General features: G+C 42.2%; 1 protein-coding gene across 1 annotated transcript in view; it reads right to left on the minus strand.

Annotated features, from left to right (window-relative positions):
• Positions 1-20,455, minus strand: part of galnt14 (UDP-N-acetyl-alpha-D-galactosamine:polypeptide N-acetylgalactosaminyltransferase 14 (GalNAc-T14)) — a 125,526-nt gene that overhangs the window by 10,967 nt on the left and 94,104 nt on the right. The window contains exons 10-13 of the mRNA XM_029631406.2: positions 20,011-20,137; positions 18,355-18,447; positions 14,335-14,418; positions 13,085-13,229 (exon numbers count right to left, since the gene is read on the minus strand). Coding sequence (XP_029487266.1) covers positions 13,085-13,229; positions 14,335-14,418; positions 18,355-18,447; positions 20,011-20,137 — 449 coding nt within the window. The remainder of the gene's footprint in view (positions 1-13,084; positions 13,230-14,334; positions 14,419-18,354; positions 18,448-20,010; positions 20,138-20,455) is intronic.

The raw sequence follows: 20,455 nt of genomic DNA on the forward strand, positions 1-20,455 counted from the left end.
GGAAACACATCACAGAGGATAGGGCCTAGTGTGTGTGTGTGTGTATGAGTGTGTGCACATACGTTATTTGTAGCAATGTGCGCACAAGTGTGTTTGAGAGCTCGTGCCTATGTCTATCAGTAACAGCAGCCTCGCCAAAGGCCTGTGTGGAGGCACTGTGTTTCACTGTGGAGGTGACACCAGTAGGCCAGTACAGCCCAGTACAGTAGGTCTCTCTCTGGGCAGAACAGAGCGGAGGTCTGTAATAAGAAGGCCCAGCTGGGATGTGTGTGTTAAACGGCAGGTGGGTGGAGATGAGGCCTGCTAGCAGATGAACAGGTCAGAAGGCACAGGGTATGCACATATCACTGCTTAATATGATAAACTGCACTGTGTAAATGTGCTCTGTATTAAATTGAATTACCCTGCGGTAATGGCACAGCTTTTTTACGATGTCCGTTGTGGCACGCCAATGTTCATTTCTTATTAATCTAGCGTGGCTCGAAGTCAAGGGGAAGAAGCTGTGTGCTACTTCTGGAGGCAGACGCACAGTTGCTTTTAGGAGCTTTACACTAGAGCACAGACAGACTGGTTGAATAAAGGCTGAGTGAAAACATCACTCGAGTCCATATTGGAAGCTGTGTTTTTGTCTGAATCTCCTTCCACTTCCCTGTTTTAATCAGAACACCTGACAACCACCAGTCTGGATTATAAGGAACAGCTGTGGCCATACTAAATGTACTTTGAGTGAAGCCTAGCTAACAATTCTAGGGAAATAAATGTTTTTGTAATGTTACCCATAATGTTCACCTAATGTTTGAGTGTCCACTTTTCTGTTATTTAGTGGAACATTCTATCTATTTTAGAAAAAACCTTCTGAGAAACTTTTTTTTTTGTGTGTTAAAGTTAGGGGAACCCATAATGTCTAACAGACCTTATTTACAACGTTCTTATTTACAATATTCTCCGAATATACAACACTGAAGTTCTAGACGCGTTTTATGGGACGTTGCAAGAACATTCATGTGTCCAGTTTTCTGAGGGTTCGGAGAATATTACATCAATGTATCACCAAATACACAGAACATGGTTGCCATGTTCTCATAATACACTGCTCAAACAAATAAAGGGAACACTAAAATAACACATCCTAGAACTGAATGAATGAAATATTCTTATGAAATACTTTTTTCTTTACATAGTTGAATGTGCTGACAATAAAATCACACAAAAATGTCTGGATTTGGAATCACACTAAAAAAAAACACACTACAGGCTGATCCAACTTTGATGTAATGTCCTTAAAACAAGTCAAAATGAGGCTCAGTAGTGTGTGTGGCCTCCACGTGCCTGTATGACCTCCCTACAACGCCTGGGCATGCTCCTGATGAGGTGGCGCATGGCTTTCTGAGGGATCTCCTCCTAGACCTGGACTAAAGCATCCGCCAACTCCTGGACAGTCTGTGGTGCAACGTGGCGTTGGTGGATGGAGCGAGACATGATGTCCCAGATGTGCTCAATTGGATTCAGGTCTGGGGAACGGGCGGGCCAGTCCATAGCATCAATGCCTTCCTCTTGCAGGAACTGCTGACACACTCCAGCCACATGAGGTCTAGCATTGTCTTGCATTAGGAGGAACCCAGGGCCAACCGCAACAGCATATGGTCTCACAAGGGGTCTGAGGATCTCATCTCGGTACCTAATAGCAGTCAGGCTACCTCTGGCGAGCACATGGAGGGCTGTGCGGCCCCCCAAAGAAATGCCACCCTACACTATGACTGACCCACCGCCAAACCGGTCATGCTGGAGGATGTTGCAGGCAGCAAAACATTCTCCACGGCGTCTCCAGACTCTGTCACGTCTGTCACATGCTCAGTGTGAACCTGCTTTCATCTGTGATGAGCACAGGGCGCCAGTGGCGAATTTGCCAATCTTGGTGTTCTCTGGCAAATGCCAAATGTCCTGCACGGTGTTGGGCTGTAAAGCACAACCCCCACCTGTGGACGTCGGGCCCTCATACCACCCTCATGGAGTCTGTTTCTGACCGTTTGAGCAGACACATGCACATTTGTGGCCTGCTGGAGGTCATTTTGCAGGGCTCTGGCAGTGCTCCTCCTGTTCCTCCGTGCACAAAGGCAGAGGTAGCGGTCCTGCTGCTGGGTTGTTGCCCTTCTATGTCTCCTGATGTACTGGCCTGTCTCCTGGTAGCGCCTCCATGCTCTGAACACTACGCTGACAGACACAGCAAACCTTCTTGCCACAGCTCGCATTGATGTGCCATCCTGGAAGAGCTGCACTATCTGAGTGTGGGTTGTAGACTCCGTCTCATGCTACCACTAGAGTGAAAGCACCGCCAGCATTCAAAAGTAACCAAAACATCAGCCAGGAAGCATAGGAACTGAGAAGTGGTCTGTTGTCACCACATGCAGAACCACTCCTTTATTGGGGGTGTCTTGCTAATTGCCTATAATTTCCACCTGTTGTCTATTCCATTTGCACAACAGCATGTGACATTTATTGTCAATCAGTGTTGCTTCCTAAGTGGACAGTTTGATTTCACAGAAGTGTGATTGACTTGGAGTTACATTGTGTTGTTTAAGTGTTCCCTTTATTTTTCTGAGCAGTGAATATATACAATATATAATATATATACAATATTAATGTTTTAGAGCTCTGATCTTCCTGCTACTCCACCATGTCCATGTCAGAGATCAGTTAGTCTGACTATTCTCTCATCGTTGATTTGATGGACTTTTTTCATCAATTTAAGGGCTTTCTGTATATTTATCTAATTGTGGGGCATAGTAACCTGTTTAAACTTATAATCCTGAATCACTATGATCAATAAAACATTATGAGTGTACTTTTATCACATTTACATCCAAATGCATTAATCCTATTGCTTACACCTATCAAGTTGTTTCAGTTCTACTCAAAGGCCTAGGGAGGAGGGGTTAGGGTTTCTTCTGGACAGGGCCTAATTATACTGTCCCTACGGATATCCATTATTGGGACAGTGATTACGGTGTTGTGCTTATTGGGCCGGTATAGTTAGGCCCTGTCCAGAAAAAACCTTAACTCCTCCTCCCTAGGCACTTGTGTAGATCTGAAACAAATTGATAGGTGTAAGCAATAGGGTGAAATCACTTCAAAGTAAATTTCAGCTCTGTTAAAAGTACACTCAAGAAAAACTTATATTGATCATAGTGATTCAGGAGTAAAATTAACAGGTTAATATGCCCCACCAACACCAGCTATACAGAAAACCCTTATATTTTTGAAATACGTAAATCAAATCTATGGTGAAAGAACAGTCAATTTAACTTCTTATGGCTGGAGGCAGTATTGAGTATAAGAAGTATTGAGTATTGAGAATAAGGTGTCCAGATGTGCCCAGAGTAAACTGCCTGCTACTCAGTCCCAGTTGCTAATATATGCATAGTATTAGTACATTTGGATAGAAAACACGCTGAAGTTTCTAAAACTGTTTGAATTATGTCTGTGAGTATAACAGAACTCATATGGCAGGCAAAAACCTGAGAAAAAATCCAACCAGGAAGTGGGAAATCTGAGGTTGGTCGTTTTTCAACTCATTTCCTATTGAAGATACAATGGGATGTTGGTCATGTTGCACTTCCTAAGGCTTCCACTAGATGTCAACAGTCTTTAGAACCTTGTTTGATGCCTCTACTGTGGGGGCAAATGAGAGGGGAATGAGTCAGAGGTCTGCCAGAATGCCTTGAGCTCGTGACGCTCGTTCACGTGAGAGCGAGCTCTGTTCCATCGCAATTCTACAGACAAAGGAATTTTCCAGTTGGAACATTATTGAAGATTTATGTTAAAAACATCCTAAAGATTGATTCTATACTTCGTCTGACATGTTTCTATGGAATGTAACGGAACTTTTGGACTTTTCGTCTGCTCGTGCGTCATGAAGTTGGATTACTGGGCTGAATGAGCTAACAACAAGGAGGAATTTGGACATAAATTATGGACATTATCGAACAAAACAAACATTTATTGTGGAACAGGGATTCCTGGGAGTGCATTCTGATGAAGATCATCAAAAGTAAGTGAACATTTATAATGTTATTTCTGACTTCTGTTGACTGCACGATATGGCGGATATCTTTTTAGCTTGTTTGGGCTCTGAGCGCCGTACTCAGATTATTGCACGGTTTGCTTTTTCAGTAAAGCTTTTTTGAAATCTGACACAGCTGTTGCATTAAGGATATGTTTATCTAAAGTTCCATGTATAACACTTGTATTTTCATCACCATTTATTATGAGTATTTCTGTAAATTGATGTGGCTCTCTGCAAAATCACTGGATGCTTTTGGAACTACTGAACATAATGCGCCAATGTATACTGAGATTTTTTTATATAAATATGAATTTTATTGAACAAAACATACATGTATTGTGTAACATGAAGTCCTATGAGTGTCATCTGATGAAGATCATCAAGAGTTAGTGATTAATTCTATCTCTATTTCTGATTTTTGTGACTCCTCTCTTTGGCTGGAAAAATGGCTGTGTTTTTCTGTGACTTGGCTCTGACCTAACATAATCATTTGTGGTGCTTTCGCTGTAAAGCCTATTTGAAATCGGACACTGTGGTGGGATTAACAAGAAGTGTATGTTTAAAATGGTGTGAAATACTTGTATGTCTGAGGAATTTTAATGATGGGATTTCTGTTGTTTTGAATTTGGCACCCTGCACTTTGAATGGCTGTAGTCATATCGATCCCATTAGCAGGATCTCAGCCATAAGAAGTTTAACTGATAACTGAAACAGACATGGTGACGTAGCAGGAAGATCTGAATGCCATGAATCAAGAGGCTGTGAGTTCAAATCCCAGGTAAGGACATGTTGAATAATAATGGATGCATAAATTAACATGCAAAATTTAATAATGTACAGTATGTCAAAGTGTGTCAAATATGTAAGTTGAAAACACTATGTTAAAACCACTGCATGTGAGTATCTCAAGATGGTGCCAGAGAACAAAGCTGATGTTTGACGTATTCCTAATTAATTGTGTTTTTTTGTTTGTTTCTTTCCGTTGTTTGTAACTTATTTTTAAACTTATTTTGTACATAATGTTGCTGCTACCATCTCTTACGACCGAAAATAGCTTCTGGACATCAGAACCGCGATTACTCACCACGGACTGGCAGAATCTTTTTTTCCTTTAACGAGTCCGACGAGCATGACATGAATGATATACTGCTTTCCCGGGAACAGGCCCAGATCCCCATCATTTGCGTGAAGAGAAGGCTGAGAAAAAGGGGCCAGAGAGCGGGCTGCCTTCTGAGAATTCGTAGGTGATTGAATAATCCCCCACTTCCTTTCAGTCTGCTAGCAAACGTGCAATCTTTGGAAAATAAAATTCATGACCTATAGAAGATTGAACTACTAACGAGACATTCAAAACTGTAATATTTTATGCTTCACGGAGTCGTGGCTGAACGACGACATTATCAACATACAGCTGGCTGGTTATACGCTGTATCGGCAGGATAGACCAGCGGCGTCTGGTAAGACAAGGGGCGGCGGACTATGTATTTTTGTAAATAACAGCTGGTGCACAATATCTAAGGAAGTCTCAAGGTTTTGCTCGCCTGAGGTAGAGTATCTCATGATAAGCTGTCGACCACACTATTTACCAAGAGAGTTGTCATCTATATTCTTTGTAGCTGTCTATTTACCACAACAAACCGATGCTGGCACTGAGACCGCACTCAATGAGCTGTATATGGCCATAAGCAAACAGGAAAATGCTCATCCAGAGGCATCCATTTTACCTAATTTCTACCAGCATGTTAATGTGCAACCAGAAGGACAAAAACTCTAGACCACCTTTACTCCACACACAGAGACACGTACAAAGCTCTCCATCGCCCTCCATTTGGCAAATGTGACCATAATTCTATCCTCCTGATTCCTGTTTACAAGCAAAAATGAAAGCAGGAAGCACCAGTGACTAGATCAATAAAAAAAGTGTTCAGATGAAGCAGATGCTAAGCTACAGGACTGTTTTGCTATCACAGACTGGAATATGTTCAGGGATTCCTTCGATGGCATTGAGGAGTACACCACATCAGTCATTGGCCTCATCAATAAGTGCATCGATGACATTGTCCCCACAGTGACCGTACGTGCATACCCCAACCAGAAGCCATGGATTACGGGCAATATCTGCACTGAGCTAAAGGCTAGAGCTGCCGCTTTCAAGGAGTGGGATTTTAACCCAGAAGCTTGTAAGAAATCCCGCTATACCCTCCAACGAACCATCAAACAGGCAAAGCGTCAATAAAGGAAGAAGATCGAATCGTACTACACCGGCTCTGACTCTCGTCAGATGTGGCAGGGCTTGCAAACCATTACAGACTACAAATGGAAGCACAGCCAAGAGCTGCCCATTGACATGAGCCTAACAGACGAGCTAAACTACTTCTATGCTCGCTTCGAGGCAAATAACACTGAAATATGCATGATAGCACCAGCTGTTCCGGAAGACTGTGTGATCACGCTCTCTGCAGCCGATGTGAGCAAGATCTTTAAATGGGTCAACATGTATGGACTAATGAATGTTCTTGCAACGTTCCCATAAAACATGCATAGAACATTCCTTGCACATCCATGCACATCACAGCAACATTCTTATGAAAATGTTGGTTAAGGCCGCAGGGCCAGACGGATTACCAGGGCGGGTACTGCGAGCATGCGCTGACCAACTGGCAAGTGTCTTCACTGATATTTTATACCAACAAATACCAACATGTTTTAAGCAGACCACCATAGTCCCTGTTCCCAAGAACACTAAGGTAACCTGCCTAAATGACTACCGACCCGTGGCACTCACTTCTGTAGTCATGAAGTGCTTTGAAAGGCTGGTCATGGCTCACATCAACACCATCAACATCATTATCCCAGAAACCCTAGACCCACTCCAATTTGGATACCGCCCTAACAGATCCACCGATGATGCAATCCCTATTGCACTCCGCACTGCCCTTTCACACCTGGACAAAAGGAACACCTATGTGAGAATGCTATTCATTGACTACAGCTCAGCGTTCAACACCATAGTGCCCTCAAAGCTCATCAATAAGCTAAGGACCCTGGGACTAAACACCTCCCTTTGCAACTTGATCCTGGATTTCCTGACGGCCCCCCCAGGTGGTAAGGGTAGGTGAAAACACATCCGCCATGCTGATCCTCAACACAGGGGGGGCGCGTGCTCAGTCCCCTCCTGTACTCCCTGTTCAATCATGACTGCACGGCCAGGCACGACTCCAACACCATCATTAAGTTTGCCGATGACACAACAACAAGACAGCCTATAGGGAGGAGGTCAGAGACCTGGCTGAGTGGTGCCTGGACAACAATCTCTCCCTCAACGTGATCAAGACAAAGGAGATGATTGTGGACTACAGGAAAAGGAGGACTGAGCACGCCCATCAACGGGGCTGCAGTGGAGCAGGTTGAGAGCTTCAAGTTCCTTGGTGTCCACATGGTGTCCACATTCCTTGGTGTCCACATTCTGAGAACATGGCAAACATGTTCTGTGTATGTTTGGTTGGACATTGTTGGAATATTCTCCTAACCCACAGACAATGGATACAGGAATGTTCTTTCAGGAATGCCCTGACCTTCAGAAAACTGAACACGAATGTTCTTGCAACGTTCCCCTGAAACGTGTGTAGAACATTAATATCTTATATTCTCAGAACATGGCAACCATGTTCTGTGTATGTTTGGTGGGACGTTGATGGAATATTTTCCTAAACCACAGAGAAATGGACTAATGAATGTTCTTGCAACGTTCCCATAAAATATGCATAGAACATTAATATCTTATATCCTGAGAACATTCCTTGCACATCAAAGCAACATTCTTATGAAAATGTTGGTTAATAACCTAATAAGACTCTTAAGGGAACCTTCTCTAAAGTTGTGGGGACATTTGTTGTTAGCTGGGTGTGTCCTACCTAGATCTAGACATGTCTGCTATTCTTATACACTGTAATAATAAAATATAACTCTTGGGCTACTACAGTACTGCACAAGCATAATAGGCCAAGACTTAATTACTGCTGACACAATCATTATACAGTACCTTGTTTTAGCATGTCTCAGCACTGAATTAAATCTAAATAAAGCACAATGAGCTTCCTAGGGAAATTAATTTGGAGAGAGAAAACAGCCTCCTCCTATCCAAAACAAGTCTGATATTTTATTCACTAATTGGTCTGTTGAACAATCAGATTTGAAACATTTCTGATGTGAAAAGATCTGGTCAAAATATCTGATGTGATTGGTCAAAAGATCAATTAGTGGAAAAAAAGATCAGAGTTGGCTGCCTGTGTAAACGCAGCATAAGTTCCTTCCTGCCTTTTGCATAAGACATCTAGCTTTGTGATATCATCTGATTTACATCAACTATATGACACGTCAACAGGTAACACTTGGTCTTAGACAAATCTTGACCACTGTGGCGAAAGGTCTTACAGTTTTTCTCAATTGCTAAAACAAAATTTCTGAAACCTTGTTCCATTTCCTGAAAACATTAAACACAAAACCTCATCTTCAAGCACATAACCTCTGACTCCTCTCGCAAAATGAAACATTCGCCTCAAAACAGTTGTACCTGTGTTCAAAATCAAACACTGCTCTCAAATCATAAACAAAGTGATCAAAATGATATACACTCTCGAGCAGTCAGTAAACAATACACCGAAAAATAGGAAACACATTGTTCAAAACATAGAATTCTCAGGGAGAAGTACATTTTTAATTAAAAAAAAATATTCATATTTTTCCGTCATTGTCTTTTGATGAACGAAAACATGTTCTATCATAGTAGCTCAAAATTGATCAGAAATTACTACTCTGCTTTGCTCTTTGCAATTTTGTTTTTTGTTCTTCCTCCTCCTTGTACCCCTATTTTTACAGTATTGTACCCTGCATCTCACAAACTTGTCCTTTGTCTCTGTGATACTGTAATTCTTGTTCTTTGTTGATGTGAACCTGCAACCAGTCAAAATCTATTGAGCTTTCAGTACTGTTACAGTTTTTTCCAATTGCTAACACACTAAAATGACCTGCACAGCACAATTATTTAAACTGACACACAGAGAGCAAAACCTCTTCTGAAGTCTCCAAAAGTCTAAACACATTTTCTGCTTTACACACATTTTGCAATTCAAAATGGCACTTATTAAATGCACTGCACACGGTTCTCTGCATAAGACACAACAATCTGACATAAAGTCACATGTGTGCCATTTCAAAACACTGCCATTCAAAATGACACTACATGAGCTAATTGGCCAATACATGTGCCACCTGGCCAAACACCTCAATGGTTCATTGTTACCACTTCAATCAGGAAGTAAGCACTATGAAAAGACCACAGGTGAGCACCTTTTGTTTTACAACAACAATGGAAGCCGTTGCAGAGAGGAAGAGGAAGAGGAAGAGGAAGAGAAAGAGGGAGGGTGAGAATGAGAAGGGGATGAAGAGTGAGAGGTATGGGTAGAACTGGTAGAGGAGTTCATGGCCAAAGAAGACAACAACTTTCAAATGAAATCAGAGCAACCTTAGTTGATCATGTCATCAAACATGGGCTGACAATGCGAGAGGCTGGAAAGAAAGTGCAGCCCAACATGAGCCGTTTTACTGTCGCCTGTGTCATCTGGACATTTAGACTGGAGTACAGGCATGTAACCATAGTCATAGTGTATCAGTTGGGTGACACCTGTTTACTTCATGAATGGTTGATGTCATACACTAACTGCACAAATTTCCTGTAGAATTTACTCTACTGTGGGGGAAATATCTTTAGGCTGCATTGTCCAAGCCCTATATTTGTGTTTTTTTTGTTTTTCTAAAGGGCTGAGAGAGGCAACCATGGTGGAGAAAGGGGCCAAATGTTCACCGGGGTACAGGAAGGGGCCAACCATGGTGGAGGAAGGGGCCAAATGTTCACCGGGGTACAGGAAGGGGCCAACCATGGTGGAGGAAGGGGCCAAATGTTCACCGGGGTACAGGAAGGGGCCAACCATGGTGGAGGAAGGGGCCAAATGTTCACCGGGGTGCAGGAAGGGGCCAACCATGGTGGAGGAAGGGGCCAAATGTTCACCGGGGTACAGGAAGGGGCCAACCATGGTGGAGGAAGGGGCCAAATGTTCACCGGGGTACAGGAAGGGGCCAAATGTTCACCGGGGTACAGGAAGGGGCCAACCATGGTGGAGGAAGGGGCCAAATGTTCACCGGGGTACAGGAAGGGGCCAACCATGGTGGAGGAAGGGGCCAAATGTTCACCGGGGTACAGGAAGCTGCCATTGTACACTTGGTTTTGGAAAATAATGGATTCAGATTATGAGAAATTCAAAGCCACATCATCCAAGACAACACCATATTCAACAACATTCAACGAGTCAGTCGTCCACATTGGCTCGCATTCTCAAGCGAAACCAAATCAGAATGAAACAACTTTATAAGGTGCCGTTTGAGAGAAACTCTCAAAGAAACAAAGAGGTCAGACGAGCATATGTGGATGTAAGTACAATATTGACTGCAGTACACTACACGCAACATTGTTTCCCAATGTACTGGATAACACCATATTGACTGCTTTTGTTCTTTGTTTTCAGGGAGTACTGGAAATGGATGCTCAATCCCACATGAGTTCATCTTTATAGATGAGGCTGGGTTCAACCTAGCAAAGACCAGAAGAATGGGGGAGAAACGTCATTGGCCACAGAGCCATTATAGATGTTCCTGGCCAACGTGGTGGGAACATCACAATGTGCGCTGCCATCTCCAATACGCATGGTGTCCTCCACCGTCATGCCAACCTTGGACCATACAACACAGCCCATATTCTCACATTTCTGGACAGACTCCACAACATTCTCATACCACCAGAGCGTATGAATGATGCAGACCATCAAAGAACCCAGTATGTTGTAGTATGGGACAACGTGAGCTTTCATCGTGCAGCCCCAGTCCAAAACTGGTTTGCTGACCACCCACCATTTCTTGTGCAATACCTCCCACCATACTCACCATTTCTGAACCCCATAGAAGAGTTATTTTCGGCACGGTGGTGGAAGGTATAGGACCGGCAGCCCTTTGTGCGCAGGCCTCTTTGTGCAGGCTATGGAAGAGGCATGTGATAGGATTGATGTGGGTGCGATTCAGGGATGGATAAGGCACTCAAGGCGCTTCTTCCCTCGATGTCTGGCAAGGGAAGATATTGCCTGTGATGTGGACGAGGCGTTGTGGCCAGACGCAGCTGTGCGGCAAGATGCTGCCTAATTATTTTTCTTGCCTCTTTTTTTCTCTATATTTTTCTGCACATTTTTTCTGCAATTTTCTTTTTCAGTTTACTGTTTTTTTGTGAGCATATTTTTGTTCAGTCCAATGTAAATATATCTGCTGTGTATATGTTGCACTGACTTGTTTGGTGAAAAATAAAGAAATACATTTTTCAACAGCATGTGTGTGTGTGTGTATCTGCAAATATTTCTGTGCATCTGAAGAATTTTCAACAATTTGAACTATTTTAGTATTATGGCAAAGTATACTAAAGATGAGAGTGCTTTTCATTGTGCCCAACAGTGTGGTTAGACAAAAATCTGGTAATATTTAAAAAAAAAAATATATATATTTTTTTTTCACCTTTATTTAACCAGGTAGGCTAGTTGAGAACAAGTTCTCATTTGCAACTGCGACCTGGCCAAGATAAAGCATAGCAGTGTGAGCAGACAACACAGAGTTACACATGGAGTAAACAATTAACAAGTCAATAACACAATAGGAAGAAAAAAAAGGGGAGTCTATATACATTGTGTGCAAAAGGCATGAGGTAGGCGAATAATTACAATTTTGCAGATTAACACTGGAGTGATAAATGATCAGAAGGTCATGTACAGGTAGAGATATTGGTGTGCAAAAGAGCAGAAAAGTAAATAAATAAAAAGGTAGGTAAAAATGGGTGGGCTATTTGCCGATAGACTATGTACAGCTGCAGCGATGAATGAAGTGTGTGCCATTTCGTGCAAACGTTTGATTTTGATAATGCTATATGTAGTTTTGGTTGCAGTGCTTCATTTTGTAGGATATATGAGGTATTTTGCAGTTTGGGTGTGTGGTTTTGTGAGTTGTGTTAAGTATTTTGATAAAACCAGCCTAGTTTGCAAAATTGTGTTTTAGCAATTGGGAAAAACTGTAATAAATGGAAAGCACAATGTTCAGGGCCATACAATTTGCCCATTGTACAGTATACAGCCTACAATGCACTGTACTACAGTATCCATTCTCAGACTTTCTCCTTCCCACCTTCAACAACCTGTTTGCTCTCTGAACTGGCTTATATTGGTTGTGTCGCATCATTTGAAACAGGTTAAATCAATTTTGAGTGGTTGTGTTCAATCAATGACATATGTTCTCTATTTGTATTTGATTGTTGCTACTTGTGTTTACCAGTATGGATGACATGTGCATTAGAGTGCAGAATGTGTTTTGAGAATGAGAATGTGTTTAGAGTTTTGCTGAAAAGTCTAAGTGAGATCTGCAAATTGTGTTTTACCATGTGAAATGGTTTAAGGTATTGACAACAGACTGCATAATTAGCTAAATGAGTCCAGGCAACTGAGAACTTTGTTCAGCCAATGGGTTTTAGTGTTTTAGCAATTGAGAAAAACTGTAATGATTTTTATGATCAATAAAACATTTTGAGTGTACTTTTAGCACATGGTGTTTGTGTGTGTGTGTGTGTGTGAGAGAGAGAGAGAGGTAAAGTCAATCAAATCAATCAATCTAAATTACAGTACAGTACATCAGTTAATTGTCACAAAGTGCTGTACAGAAACCCAGCCTAACCCCAAACAGCAAGCAATGCAGGTGTAGAAGCACATACGTTTAGGGAGAGGTGCTATGATAGCCTGTCACAGCAGTGAGAATGAGCAGAGAGAGAGAGAGAGAAAGAGAGAGAGAGAGAGAGAGCTGCATTGGCCTGAGTCTTGCGCGGGGCATAGGTCTCCCTTTGGAGATTGAGTGTAGGCCGTCTGAATGTTGTTTAGGCCGTACCTGGTTGAGTGCTGGCACAGCTTTTGTTCCGATGCAGGGTGCTAGTGTGAGAGAGGAGAGGTTCTGTCCCTCCACCCTACGGGACTCCAGACAATTCTGTCTTTGACGAATCACCCCCGACTTAGAGTTCGAATCATCTGGCACTCTGAAAATACACAACGTACACTTTTCACATGTATTTTCTTGCTTTCTTGTATATTCACCAATGCAGACAACTCTGGATACGAGGTAGATGTATCATCTCTGACTGTTATGTTTTGATACTCACGCGTGGGATAGATTCATGGTGGCATTTATACATGCAAATGAATAATGATTTATTGTAGAGATTAACGTTGAGGCTATTTAGAGTGTCATGTTACGTGGCCTGGCATAAATGCTTCCTCAAACAACGCCTGAACAGAATTACAATCAATTTTCAAATGTACAAAAAGAAATAGCTCATCACATGGCCATTCATCAGAGGTAGGAAGAACCCACTTCTCTGGGTGGGGGGCTGTGTATGTGTGTGTGTGTGTGTGTGTGTGTGTGTGTGTGTGTGTGTGCATGCGTGTGTGTGTGCATGCATGAGAGTGTGTATGTGAGAGTGAGTGAGAGAGAGAGGTAAGTAATGGGAGCTGCTGCCAGTGTGGGTCTGTGGAGGCTTTACAGCCCAGTTCATTCACTTAGTCAGCAAACGGAAACCTGGAACCAGCAGTAGTGAATCCATCACACACACACACATCCCCCATAGGTAACATCACTCATATCCCTCATATCCTGCTAGCAATTTGTAATAGCCTATGACTGTACTTCTCTCTGTATATTGCTCTCGTATGGCTTCACCATTATCTGTGTATACTCTCTCTCACGAGACATGTCCCCACCCTATAAACTTTTTCAAATCAAATTTTATTTGTCACATGCACTGAATATGAGCTATTTCTCAACTTGTGTCAATTCACCTGTTCTTCAACTATCTTTTTAAAGTAGTTTCTTCTTAGTATGCAATTAACAGTCGATCCAAGTCATCTAAAGGTCAGACCATGCCCTCTCCTCTCTCCCCTGAGTCCACATTGTTAGTTTCAGTCCATGGGATTAACCATCACGCCTGGCTGTTGTTGTATCAGTCAGATTGAGCTGCAAGCCTGGGCCTCGGACCAATCAGGGGGCAAAAAAAGAGAAGCCCGAGTAATAAAAAAAATGATCATGAATCTATTCTGAATTAAGCATAATGGGATGTGTGTGATTAGCCGGCCACACACACTCACTTGAGCTCTGGGTAGACCTTGTCCAGATACCACCTGAAGGATTTGCACTTGAGACTCTTGCGGAGCTCTTCCCTGCTATGAATGCTGATAAGAGAGAGAGAAAGAAAGGGAAATGAATGTTAGAGAGAGGAACCTTTTTTTATAATGCAGTCCTGCTCTTATCACAGAAAAGACAGTGCTACACACTCACACACAGGGAGGCACACACACACACACACACACACACACACACACACACGGAGGCACACTCACACACAGGGAGGCACACTCACACACCTTATGGTGAACCATGTGGAATCCATTGGTGCAATATGTAATGCAGGGAGAAGAAAAACACTTTTAAATAACCTAAAGAATATGGTTTGAACTGAATCGTCTATCCAGGTTATTCATGCTATTCTAGGTGCAATATGGGTTTGTATTCTCTAAGCTGTCTCTTTTTCAGCCTTTGCTTTTCTCTATTTGTGCATATTTTTGATACTGAATGTTGAATCAGATCTTCAACCAAAACCTAATATTAGATAACGGGAACCTAAGTTTACAAATTATTTTATTTATTTAATTGAAAAAGTTAAGAAACACCCCCTGTGTGAAAAAGGAATTGCCCAATCACACTTACAGTTTTTCGATTGCTAAACGACAGTGGACACAACTGGAGTCACATGTGCAAACCTCTAACTACAGTCTGCACAGCAGCAGTTCATGTGCACCAAACTCTAGTTCGTTTTTCATTGCTTGAACACAGTTTTCAAAACTCTACACACTTATCCCATGACTTTAACCACAACCTGCACAACACTGTGGATTTACAGCACTTTGTTCAAATGCTAACACACTGCTGTCAAAACTGTGAACCACACATTCAAAACGGAATAGATTTCAGCCTTGTGCCTTTCAAACACTGCTGATTGCAATTTCAGCTGAAAGGCTAAGCAGGTGTCTTGTTTTAGACTTGTTAGTGAACTCACACACATATTACAGTATATATAGGTAGAGCTCAGAAAGACTCATTTTGGAAATGGAACAAGGAAGATGGGTTCGTGGAGGGAGAAGGGTGGCAGGGAGAGGGCGGATGCGTGGAGGAAGACAAAGAAGACAAAGAGCTGTTATTTCAGATGAAATAAGGGCTACACTTATAGACCATGTCGTGAACCATGGTCTCTCATTGAGAGAGGCAGGGTTGAGGGTGCAACCCAATCTGCAAAGAGCCACAGTGGCATCTGTAATGCGAATTTTCCATCATGCAAACAGGTGAGAGTTACATCCTTACAGTAAATGAAAACATTACAGGAATCTATTTTGTATTGCAATTATAGAATATTTACACAGATATATATTACAGTAAGTTTGACTGTAAAATATATTTTTACAACAGGACCCAAAGGCTGCCCCCAATAGGGGGAAGAGGAAAAATATTTTCAGATGCGCAGGAAAATGCTATTGTTGATATGGTTGTTGTCAACAATGCAATAAAACTGCGGGAGATTCAAGATAGAGTGCTGGCTGATAATGATATATTTATAAATGTTAATTCTGTCAGCACAACAACTATTGCTCGAGTCCTAAAGAAACACCAAGTTACAATGAAACAGTTATACACTGTACCGTTCGAGAGAAACAGTGAACGGGTAAAAGAGCAAAGATACCAATATGTCCAGGTAAGACGTCTGAGGTTACGTACACAGCTATACAAAATATTTACAGTAAAAAAAAACACTAGCATTTCTACAGTAAAACTGTGCACTTACTGTTTTTCAGAGAGTAATGGAGGTGGAAGCACTGGAAAGACCACATTCATTTGTATTTATCGATGAAGCTGGATTTAACCTTGCCAAAACACGGCGCAGAGGAAGGAATGTTATAGGTCAAAGGGCCACTGTGGAGGTTCCAGGCCAAAGGGGGGGAAATATCACCATGTGTGCTGCAATGGCCAATGATGGTTTGCTTCTCAACACACCACTCATTGGCCCATACAACACAGAAAGGCTTATAGCTTTCCTAGAACAGCTCTATGCTCAGCTAGTGCCAGCAGAACAGGGGGAGCCAGTAAGAAACCCCCAAGTTTTTGTCATAGTTTGCGATGTTGCTTTTCACCACTCTGCAGCTGTCACAGATTGGTTTGCAGCACATCACAGATTTATGGTTTTGTACCTGCCTGCATATTCACCCTTCCTCAACCCAATAGAGGAGTTTTTCTCTGCCTGGAGGTGGAAAGTGTTTGGTCACCACCCACATGACCAAATGTCTCTTTTGGAAGCCATGCGTGCCGGATGTGAGGACACGAGTCCAGAGGACTGCCAGGGATGGATAAGGCACTCCAGAAGGTTCTTCCCCAGGTGCATGGCAAGAGAAAACATTAGATGTGATGTTGAAGAAAACCTGTGGCCTGATGCTAGAGAGAGGCAGGATTAGCCCCTCAATTATTTGTTCGAATTACAGTATGTACTTTTAGTTTCTACCTTTTTTTTTCTCATTACTGTAATTCCGTAAATTACTACGACTATTGAAGCAAACTGCTAATTTTCATTTACCTTAAAGAATTGTTATGTTCTAAAATTGTAATAAATCATGTGAAAGAATGTCACTCTTTTCTTTTAAGAAAATATTACTTTGTATGAAGTCACTGAAATTGTTCAAACTGTAAAGATGAAAAGTTAGTATTTTCTGTATTGGTGTTTGATGCTAGTGTTTTTACTCTCAGTGTGTTCTGAGTGACAGTGTGTGTTATCTCAGTGAGGGTTGTGCATAGTGTTTGGCTGCACTGAGCGTGTTTTGAGCCATGTGTTAAGAGTTGTGTTGCTTGGAATGAGTTTTGCAGGTGATGTGAACTGTTTAGCTCAGGTGACTGTTGGTAGTGCAGACTGTAGGTAGAGTTTTGCACATGTGACTCCAGTTGTGCCCACTGTCGTTTAGCAATCGAAAAAACTGTAATAACTGGTTGTGCCACTTTTAGCTTGAATGACTGCAACCAAACGCTTCCAGTAGTTATTGATCAGTTCCTCACATCGCTGTGGAGGAATTTTTGTCCCACTCTTCCATGCAGAACTGCTTTAGCTCAGCGACATTTGTAGGTTTTCAAGCATGAACTGCTCGTTTCAAGTCCTGCCATAACACCTCAATTGGGATTAAGACTAGGCCATGTCGTCCAAAAAGCTATACTTTTGAGTCATCTGTCCATAGAACATTCTGTCCATCCTGGTGCTTTCAGGTGCTTTTTGGCAAACTTGAGTCAACTTTTTGTATGACATGGGTCCCATTATGTCTGGTGAAAACCAAACACTGCATTCCCCAGTAAGAACCTCATACCAACGGTCAAGCATGGTATGATGGTTTGGGGATGCTTTGCTGCCTCAGGACCTGGATAACTTGCCTTAATAGAAGGAACCATGAATTGTGCTCTGTATCAGAGAATTCTACAGTAGATTGACAGGCCAGCCGTCTGTGAGCTGAAGCTGAAGTGCTGCTGGGTCACGCAGCAAAACAATGATCCAAAGCACACAATCAAGTCTACATGAAAATGGCTAAAAAGCAACAAATTTGAAGTTTTGAAATGGCCTAGTCAAAGTCCAGGCCTAATCCCAATTGAGATGTTGTGGCAGGACTTGAAACGAGCAGTTCTTGCTTGAAAACCCACAAATGTTATGGCAGCTCTGCATGGAAGAGTGGGCCAAAATTCCTCCACAGTGACGTGAGAGACTGATCAACAACTACAGGAAGTGTTTGGTTGGAGTCATTTCAGCTTAAGTTGGCGCAACCAGTTATTGAGTGTAAGGGGGCAATTAATTTTTTACACAGGGGGCATAACTTTGTTTATGAAATCAATGAAATAAGTATTGGTCATTGTTGTGTTATTTGTTCACTCAGGTTTATCTAATATTATATTTTGGTTGAAGATCTGATAACGTTCAGTATAAAAAATATGCAAAAGTAGAGAAAATGAGAAAGGGGCAAATACTTTTTACGGCACTGTATAGCAGTAGAAATATATGGTGTAGAAATGTATGGTGGGGGTTCACTCACTCTCCGTAGGACTTGCCCCGTGCTGCAGGGCGAGCAGAGTAGTAGAAGAGCTTGAACTCATCCATCCACACCTCCGCCGTCCGTCTGGTGTTCCTGCAACACAGCCAGTACAGCACACAGTAGGAGTCGGTAGGCGTTTTACATTAAAACACTTCATCTCAGGGTGGGCCAGACTGATAGTGTGAAAACACCTAGCACGTATGTGACCAAAATAACCATAAGCCAAGCCTGCCCTCACATACTGGTCTCAAACACATTCCAAGAAAATGAATCATCTCGTTTGCTGGAAGAAAGCAGAGAAACAATACATGTTCTGAGAGTCAAATGTACATATCCTATTCTATGCATGTCTAGCTCACACTTTTAAACATTCTACTAATGTGATTCCGCTGACACTGTTCAGCTCATTAAGCTAGTCTACACCCCTATCCTATGCTATCCACTTGACTCTCACAGGCAAGAATAAGACAGCCTACTTTCAGAACTCACATCGCTCCTTTCCACCTTACACGGTCTCAGACGGAAGCATACTCAACACTACTGCGACACAGCCTGGCGTCTGAGCAGCAGCAGAAGATTTTGGGACAGAAAAGGGAGTAGCAGCTTGTAACACAAATTACAGTGATATTGTGCAGAGAGCGGAGCACGGAGAGTGCAGGTGAATAAATGACATATAATTATCAGAGAGCATGCTGAGCCACCAGCTGCCATTAGAAGCCTGGCTTTCTTTTCAGGACATGAAATCAAACATCATACTTGGAGTAATTATTCATTAACTTGGCTGAACTATGCTACACATACAAATTTTGTTGACAGGATTCATTAATTATTCATTGGGGGAGGCCTAATGTGTTTTGTGTTGTAGGTAGAGAGGGAAAGCTCATCAGTGAATGAACAGTGAACACACACACTGCCAGTCAGTCAAAGGAGAGGCAGCCAAGTCAAGGGTGATTTTTGCACAACACATTTTCTGAAAAAGACTCTGTAATCAAATCAAATAGTGCGTTGTTCACTTTACATATTCAGTCCGTGCCGTGACTTTCCTGAAGGCTAAATGCAAATGAGAAAAACAAATGAAGAAAACTGATTCTGTCGATAATTGCATTGTTAACCAAGGGCAGCATTTCTGATTCATGCCAAAGTTGAACATTTGATAAAGAATGACATTATATGTAGACAAAACTTTTCAGAAAGAATAACAGAAATTGGGTGCACTCGTACGATCAGCTAACTAAAGCCCTGCCAAACACAGCAAGAACATGATTCTAATCCCCAATATGGAAAGAGAGCCAAACTACTCTGATGTACAGAAGAGAATAGAGCTTAGCATAATGCATTCAAAAGACAATGTTTGGCAAAGCTTTAGAGGAAACTACAGCAAGTCTTCAATTTGTATTTGCCACGTTCGCTGCAAATCCTATCCCACTATTGGGTTGCAATCGCACGAATACCGGCCTACAGCTCAACAACTCACACAGTACATATCGTGTGGTACAGTGCAGCACTTATTTTGGTTGTTGTAGGCTGCCTTTTTATCTTGGAGCATACGGATAGATACAGTAAGATATAGGTCTTACTTGATGTAGGTGTTGGGTGCCTTTGTATTTTGGAGCAGGCTGTGAGATAGGATACAGTACAAATGGAGTCAAGTCTTACTTGATGTAGGTGTTGGCGTTGCCCTCAGGGAAGATGTAGGGGTGTTTCTTGCGGAAGACGTGGCCGACCCTGCTGCAGGGGATAATCTCTAGGCTCCCTCCACACATCCACACCCGGAACGAGATCTCTATATGGTTTCACATACACAACACAACACACAAAACACAGCTACCATTAGTTATCATTGTCCCATGGAATTACTGTATTGTATGTTGTATGTTCAGTGCTTGTAGACTGTATGAGTTATGGGTGAGAGGAGGCGCAGTGGGACAACAGAGTCCTAAGGAGAGAGTGCTCATATACTGTAAGATGGAGAATGGTTACAGGTGATAGGAGAGGTTCAATTCTAACACACAAAGTTTCGCATACAATGTCTTGATCATCTACAAGTGAAACCAAATTAAGCTACACTCCTGTTAAGACGTTATACTATTTCTCATCCCAA

This window comes from Oncorhynchus nerka, linkage group LG24 (assembly GCF_034236695.1).
Source record: "Oncorhynchus nerka isolate Pitt River linkage group LG24, Oner_Uvic_2.0, whole genome shotgun sequence".
Classification (NCBI taxonomy): domain Eukaryota; kingdom Metazoa; phylum Chordata; class Actinopteri; order Salmoniformes; family Salmonidae; genus Oncorhynchus; species Oncorhynchus nerka.